Source organism: Psittacula echo (genome assembly GCF_963264785.1).
Source record: "Psittacula echo genome assembly, chromosome: 4".
Taxonomy (NCBI): Eukaryota; Metazoa; Chordata; class Aves; order Psittaciformes; family Psittacidae; genus Psittacula; species Psittacula echo.
The window spans coordinates 83,534,586-83,543,097 of NC_137738.1; the positions used below are offsets into that span (position 1 = coordinate 83,534,586).

At 39.2% G+C, this 8,512-nt stretch overlaps 1 protein-coding gene across 1 annotated transcript; it reads left to right on the top strand.

Moving 5' to 3' along the window:
- The first annotated feature begins 126 nt into the window (after positions 1–126).
- On the top strand, positions 127–6,767 carry KLHL31 (kelch like family member 31). The gene is made up of 3 exons (XM_080616353.1): positions 127–195; positions 2,498–3,701; positions 5,357–6,767. Exons 2-3 carry the CDS (start codon positions 2,530–2,532, stop codon positions 6,087–6,089), a joined length of 1,905 nt encoding a protein of 634 aa, XP_080472479.1. The 5' UTR covers positions 127–195; positions 2,498–2,529; the 3' UTR covers positions 6,090–6,767.
- The last annotated feature ends 1,745 nt before the right edge of the window (positions 6,768–8,512 follow it).

The following is an 8,512-nucleotide window of genomic DNA, read 5'->3' on the forward strand; positions in this document are numbered from 1 at the left end:
GCAGGCTCCGGTCTCTTTTGCTCACTGTGACAGCGAAGCCTGACACTGGAAACCACAAGCTGGGACTTAACCAAGTGGCCTCTGGTCTTTTTTTACCATATTTCCTGGTTTTTTTTGTGTTATCATTTTCCAAGGAGGAGGCATTTTCACTGACAGCTTCTTGAACAGCTCTGGGACAACATTTTTCTGAGGAGGGTAAGGGGTTTTTAACTCCCCACTTTGGTAGTGTTTAGAAAACATAACATTTTAAGGGAGGGGGGAGAGGTTAGTTGTTTCAATATACTGGTTTGGGACCTTGAGTGTCCTTTGTCTTGGGTTGTGCTTAAACTAAAATAAATTAGATGAAAACAAACTGCTGTAGAAAACCAAATCATCCAGAGTTTTCAAAGTTCAGTAACTTGAATTTATTATAGGATCATTTGATTTGTTTCACAGTTTTTGCATGTCCTGTCACTTATGTGCTTATACACTAAACTAGCTGGTGACATTTCTGCTGATGGAAAAATGTATTTCAGGAAAAAAATTTGGGGAGTGGACATTTTTGAACAGAGAGCTTAAAATGTCATGTATTTAAATGAGCTATGCAATGACACAGTGAGCCAATAAACATTAAGTGCTGCATGTATTAAACTTTTTAAGCTACAGGTCTCTAAAACTATTTAGAACCACAAATATGACTGCCAAAAGAATATGCCTTTGCCAGCTATAAAGTTGTGGCTATTAATATGCAAAGCTGTAATTACGTGGATAGCATGCAAAGACACCCCAAAAGCTGATGTTTTGCTTTATTCTGGGCCAACAAATCTACACCACACTTGCATAGCTTTTTTTCAACAAATGTTGTGTTAAACACCAAAGTATACTAAAACACCAGCTGTATCTTCAATTGAACCTGTCTTAAAATGGCAAGCTGCTAGGAGGTTGCTATTCTGGGAGGTGACTTTGATAGGTCTCAACAGATGCAGCTCCTGGAATGCAGCCGGAGCGGGGGGAGCCGCGCAGCAGCTGACCCCTGCTCTGGCATACAGACATTTCGGGGATCACAGCTCACGTCAGTGCGGGTTGACACTGACACTTGTGGCACACATGCCCTTCTCCCCAGCCAGCTCTGCACATGGTTATCACCCAGCAGCAGCAGCAAAAAAAGTCCTGGTGCTCATAGGCAGCAACCATTCCTTTCTATAATTAAATTATCATTTTGTTATGTGCTGTGTGCTTAAAGAAAAAAATGATGTGCTGAGGTTCTAGACTGACATATTATTGAAGTCTTCTTATTAAACTATCTAAAATCATCCAGACATTTGTTTCACTATCAAGTAGCATTTCTTCACATTCTAGTTTCTATGAGTGCAAGGATAGCGAAGAAAATTAGCATGTATAAATTGTTTCAAAATCAATGGATATACTGGAATAAATGCTATACTTTATTTGAATACTGATCTCAGCAATTTTGTTTTAACTGTGTTATTGAAGATCAGTGTATATTTGCATATACATTTATTTGTTTGAAATAGCACCTTTGAAAACTACTTAGGGGCCACCTCAGATTGCATTTGACAAAAATGTGGCTTTTCATTTCAGCAAGAGTTGGAACTTGCCTAGAGTTGATACATGTAATTCTGTTGTAAATCTGTTCTAACGTAACTGTAGAAGAGTAATTCTTATCTTCACACATAAGGAACTTGTTTAACATAGCGCATCCTGCTAGAGTTTGCATGGCATTTTTTAAATACAAGTTAGACATCTCCTTAGACCTCCACAAAATCCTAAAGTAAGACTAATAATTTCAAATTACTGATACTGAAAAGCAAACAAAGTGCACTATAAGCAGAAAGTATTTGTGAATCTGACATGGGAAATAGAATATCATCAGTCTACAAAATAAAAACTTACAAAAAGCTGAAAACAATTTGGAGCATATCCTAAATCTAAAATCAAGGTGACATAATACTGAAATTTGCTTTCTCTTCATGTCTTATCTTGCTGCTTTTTTTTTTCCTTTAAGCATGTCTCACACTCTTAATGTTTTCTGGTCAAATTCTGAACTCAGCTGTAAGTCAGTACTGGCCCTGGAGTAAGGACAAACAAAGTTGGGGGTCTCTATCTTTCCTATGTTTCAGACTAACGAATTCAGCCCTGTTAAATGAATGAACCTGGCTGATGTAGATATATATTTACGTAATTTTACACTTTGGCAATGTCATTTTCAGTATTTCACTCTTCGGATGCGATGATAACAGGTGAATGTTAATTTACGACCTTGTTTTTTTTAAAAAAAAAAATTCCTTGTGGGTGCATCCTTCACAATGTGAGTATTGATTGTTATTAAGAAGCAGCCACACTACAATCTAGGACAGTGTAATAGTTTTTAGTAAGAGATTATCCCGTGTGGTTTGGTTTTATATGTATTGACAAAGGTTAGATTTGTTGCATAATCACATAGCTATTAAATTTTACAACTGCAGTGAAGCCCTAAACATTTTAATTTTATTTTTAGCAAGCTCTTGGCTGTAATATTTCATTGCAGTCATGGCCCCTAAAAAGAAGAATGTGAAAAAGAACAAAGCAGATATCAATGAAATGACTATCATTGTGGAAGATGGCCCCCTCAGTAAACTAAATGGCTTGAATGGACTCTTAGATGGAGGAAATGGTTTCAGCTGCATTTCATCTGAAGTTTCTGACCCATTATATAGCCCAAATCTCTTGGAAGGTCTAAGCAGAATGAGACAAGAAAATTTTCTTTGTGACTTGACTATCAGTACCAAAACAAAATCCTTCAGCGTTCATAAGGTTGTGATGGCTTCAAGCAGTGACTACTTTCACAACATCTTAAAGAAAGATCCATCCACTCAAAGAGTGGACCTCAATGATGTATCCCCATTGGGTCTAGCTACTGTTATCACCTATGCTTACACAGGGAAGCTTACTCTCTCACTTTATACAATAGGTAGTATTATTTCCACAGCAATTTATCTGCAGATTCACACCCTTGTAAAGATGTGCTGTGATTTTCTAATTCAAGAAATCAGTGTTGAGAATTGTATGTACGTTGCCAATATTGCAGAAACATACGGACTAAAAGCAACCAAGGAAGCTGCACACAAATTCATTAGAGACAACTTCATTGAATTTTCAGAAACAGATCAGTTCTTGAAACTCACCTTTGATCAGATTAACGAACTTCTTGCAGATGATGACTTGCAGTTGCCTTCTGAAATTGTTGCATTCCAGATTGCAATAAAATGGCTGGAATTTGACCAAAAAAGAGTAAAGTATGCTGCCGATCTTTTAAGTAACATCCGTTTTGGTACCATCTCAGCCCAAGATCTTGTCAATTATGTTCAAACTGTGCCAAGAATGATGCAAGATGCAGACTGCCATAAGCTCCTAGTGGATGCCATGAACTATCATTTGCTTCCCTATCACCAGAATACACTTCAGTCCAGAAGAACAAGGATCCGTGGAGGTTTCAGAGTCTTAGTTACTGTTGGGGGGCGCCCTGCTCTAACAGAAAAGTCTCTTAGCAGAGACATCTTATACAGAGATCCTGAAAATGGATGGAAGAAGCTGAGTGAGATGCCAGCTAAAAGTTTTAATCAGTGTGTCACAGTGATGGACGGATTTCTTTATGTGGCTGGTGGGGAAGACCAGAATGATGCCAGGAACCAAGCCAAGCATGCAGTCAGCAATTTCTGCAGGTAACTGGTTATTTCTTTAAAAGGGATGGAGAGATCTATTCCACACAATGCAGGGAGACAGATCGAGCTGGGGTTGTCTGGGGGAGGTATGAATGCTATTTTATATTAAAGTTCGAATGGACAGAAATACTCAGCTGAAGTTATGTAAAAACTATGGTTGCACGTGCACAGTGAGAAGTGAAGAAAACCAAGAAAACTTACTCTGAGTGGAGGAAGTAAATGGGAACGTAAATAGGAAGTTCTGGGATGTTCTAAGGTACCTAATCAGACAAGGTGAGGCATTTTAAATTTCAAGTTCTTCTGATGCCTCACAGAAAATTCTGGAAAACACCTTTTAGGTGTTGTAATCCTGACTTCTTATGCACTATCCACTATACTTTGAACAGCTTTTATAATGCATTTTATATCTTTATCCTTTTTATTTATCAAGAGATTAGAAACAATGTCATTGTCTCTTGAAGGCTATATTTCTTTTCTAAAGTGTACTCCAAATAATAGCTCACTTCTGAAATATTGCAGTTCCTATCTATAGTCATACAAAGTTAATGAATTAAGAACCTTCTCTAGATGAAATTTACCATGTCATCTACTTTATCAGAAAAATATGTCCCATAAAGGAGATTATGCTGTTGCTCTTCCCATCCTCTGTCTTTAATCTGTCACAATCTCAGAAAGAGCTCTAGCTTGGTGTACACCTTGGTTGCAGAGAGGAGGTGGGGGAATCCTCATGGTCCATGACTGAGTGGTTTCTGCTCCCTGTTCTGCCATTAACCTCGAGCATGTCAAGACACATCAGTATGTCTGTGGGTTTGCTTTCAGAGCTGCAGACAACAATGCTGAACGGCAGCTAACAATTAGAATTTACTTTCCCGTAGTCTTTTTCTCGTGTGTTTCTCTGGTCCCCTCAGTATGCAACAGGAGAAATATACTGGCCTACTAATGTACATCACTCAACTTTTTCAGGAGTTATAATCTGCTATTTCTTATTAAATAAGCTAATTGCTTATGTAAATGTCAAGGTCAGAGAATGTTATTTCAGGTAGGAATGGTGTTAGAAAGCAAAGATATTCTTTCTACTTAAATCTTATTCCATATGAGTGGCAGGGAAAGAACACTTACCATGTAGAAAGTACTACAAAGATTCAAGTATAAATCATAGGCTCATAGAATAGTTTAGATTGAAAGAGACCCTCAAAGGTCATCTAGTCCAACCGGGCCGCAGTAAGCAGAGACATCTTCAACTAGGTCAGGTTGCCCTAATACCTAATGTTTATTAAAACTCTTTGACTTAATTTTGTCATATTTGCTGCAGGTTTAAACTGCAAAAAACCCCTCTAAAATCTCTATTGTATGTCTCGTCCCAGTATTCTGATGAGGTTATTGTACAAAATCATATTACAGAAGAGTCAGATTTACTTAATTGAAATAATAACAGGTTTGAATGATACAGATTATTTTTCCCCCAATTAAAAAATAAATGTATTTGGAAATTTAACTAGGAATACCTGTTTCATTCCACTGGCTTCTAATAGGTTGAATAACTAAATGCAATTTTAGCAACTTTGTGTTTGCAGCAGTACTGGGGCCGAGACAGAACTGGAGAATTTAGCAGAGCATGTGTAAGAGACAGTTACCCTCTTTTTTAATGCTTTCAGATATGACCCTCGTTTCAACACCTGGATTCACCTAGCAAACATGAATCAGCGGCGCACCCACTTTAGCCTGAATGTGTTCAATGGCCTCCTTTATGCCGTAGGTGGCCGCAACTCTGAGGGGTGCCTCTCCTCGATTGAGTGCTACGTGCCTGCAACTAACCAGTGGCAGATGAAGGCACCCCTGGAGGTGCCCAGGTGCTGCCATGCCAGTGCAGTGGTGGATGGTCAGATCCTGGTCACAGGAGGTTACATTAATAATGCTTACTCTCGCTCGGTGTGCATGTACGACCCCAGCAAAGATAGCTGGCAGGATAAGTCCAGCCTCAGCACCCCAAGGGGGTGGCACTGTGCAGTGTCCCTTCTGGAGAGGGTCTATGTCATGGGTGGGTCTCAGCTGGGGGGGCGAGCTGAAAGGGTCGATGTACTCCCTGTGGAGTGTTACAGTCCTTACACAGGGCAATGGACTTATGTGGCGCCACTTCAAACCGGAGTTAGTACGGCTGGCGCCTCCATCCTTAACGGGAAAATTTACTTAGTGGGTGGCTGGAATGAAATTGAGAAAAAATATAAGAAGTGCATTCAGTGCTATAACCCAGATCTCAATGAATGGACAGAGGAAGATGAGCTGCCTGAGGCCACTGTGGGTGTATCCTGTTGTACCATATCCATGCCCAGCACCAAGACGAGGGAGTCCAGGGCCAGCTCAGTCTCTTCTGTCCCAGTCAGTATTTAAATACGGGTCTAACCAGCAATATGTAAAAATGTTTACCAGCACAGCAGTATAGTTAACCCTTTAAGTAGCATTTTTGTGCTTACATGGAAAAAAAATAATTGGCTTTGCAAAAGTTTTAACAGTGCAAATTGACAAGTCTTCATGATCATGCAGGTGGTATGAAACAGCATATTAGCGTTAAGATTAATTTCTTAGCAGAAAGAGAGAGTTAACCTGTAAGCCCATAAGTGCAGATTTTCATTCCCTTCCTGACTTTACCACTGACTTACTGTACCATCTGTGGCAAATCATTTAATTTCTTTGTGCCTTGGTTTCCTCACCTGTAAAATAGAGAGAAACTTGCTTCAGAGAATTGCTGCGAGGCTTTTTTAATACTGAGTTTTAAATGCTTTCAGAACCCCAAATGGAAGTCAAATATTGCTAGTAATAAATCTCAACATACATCAGAAATGTGCCATGTCTTCATAAAATTGATCAGGTTTGTTCTTTTCTAAACATCTTCTATTTTGACAAATGGAAGAAAAAAAAATAGCATATGGCATGTGCATACTTTCCACCCGGGCCAGTAGTATTCACAAGAAATTTCTCAAAACATTTCCTCCTTCAGCAGTTAGATCCCATGAGATTCTGCCACGAGAGCCTTTAATTCTCATATCTAGTGCTGTGTCATGACTTTCAAGATCTGAATCCAACAAAATCCACCTTAGCTCATGAAAGCACTATGGGCCAGCCCCAAGGGCTGTCTTGGGTGCCAGTCTGCTCTCTTGACCTCCATGTGTACATCAAGGAACAGATCACCTTCTTCTCATGCCAGGCAGACTTTCCTGTCATTACAGGTGGAAGGCATTGTCAGTATGTCTTCAGTATGTCTTCTCCTGTTCCTACTCTTCTCATCTATGTAAGAATGTACCTATGGCTTTTCTCTCTTCTGGGAAGGCCCTCACCAATGCAAGGAGCTAGCAGCTGCCACAGCAGAGGCAAAACCTGGAAGCTGAGTTCATACCAATAGGCACGAAGGGCTAATGGTGCCTGAGCTTGGAGCAGATGCACAAAGCCTCTCTGTTACCCAGTATTATTCTGGCAAATAACAGTGGAATGAGGAACAAAGGTGGAATAAAGACTGCAGGATTTGCCTTTAAGAATAGGATATGTGTGGGAAACAGCAAATCTTGTGAAAACTGGATGAAGTTAAATAGAGACTTTCCTTAATAGGAACAAAGAGATACCTTAACACCTTTCTTACCAGGTGTAGGCACTACATCACCCAAAGTAATCTCCTCCTAAGCATACCAATATGTATCTCCTTTTGAAGCCTTCAGCCCCATTTATGGAGGTTTTATTCACATTTATCCAAAGGCTAGGCTAATACTGTGCCTGTTGAAGTCTGTGAAGTTCTCCCAGGGAGTATAGAGAAGTCTTTGCTCAACTTATATTACTTTCCAAGAACTTTTCTTCCTAAATTCAGCATGTAGTGGGGAATTAAGCATGAAACCTAGTCCTATTCCCTTAGCCAAAGAGATACACAGCCTGTAATGTCCCTTGAGAATCTGATACCGAAGGACTGCTGTCAGCACAAAATGTCTACATCCTTCTGTTTGGGAAGGAAAGAAGCAATACAAGGAACTATAATGATTTCATATAAGTAAAAGGGTAGAAGTTCACTGTACTTAACCTATTCATTGAGGCTTCACGTGCAGTTTTGTCATATTATCATTGATACCTCCAGGCCCTGGTGTCAATGAGGAGGCATGCTTTTAGCAATATTTATAAGGCAGCCAAATTTTTGTCTCATTTGCAAAAGGGGAATGCTATAAAATTGTCTGTAAACACAGACGTTGTTGAGGCAAGCATCTTCAGGACTCATGCTCTGCTCTTTGTAGCTTTGTCGCAGCTACATATTGAGCATCAGCATGAGCGTGACACAGTATTAGAGATGAAGCAATTCACTCTGTCAGTTGAGATTAAACTCCATGGTACACGGTCCTGTTTTCCAGTTTTAACTTAGTGTTCATATCTGCATCCTGACTACACAATTTTAAATCCTACATTCTGTTTCTGAGTGCTGCATGTTATTACAATATAATGCAATGCAATGACTTTTGGTCAGAGTAGCACTGTCATATACTTTTGTTTAATTAGCATAGTTATCCTTTAACCTATTGAATTCAAATGAATAATAATTCAAACCCACAATCACAGAACAAAACATGGAATTATGTAACAGAGTAAGATTACTTTGGGTTTAATATGAAAATGCTGTTCTTGCCCATTCCAGTCACCAAAAGCTTCCTGTGGATGAGAACAAAATTTCTCTTTTCCCAAAGCCATGCCCATGTGTTCCATATAAAAGTATTTAGGAAGCTCTTTGAAAAATCCATCTGCTCTTTTTTTTCTTTTGTGAAATTTTAATACTATTACATGAA

Excerpts from the sequence above, each read along its gene's own strand:
- KLHL31 (XM_080616353.1), top strand. The coding sequence starts at position 2,530 with ATGGCCCCTAAAAAGAAGAATGTGAAAAAGAACAAAGCAGATATCAAT. Across the intron at positions 3,702-5,356 it reads GCAGTCAGCAATTTCTGCAG|ATATGACCCTCGTTTCAACA; the intron begins GTAACTGGTTAT and ends TAATGCTTTCAG.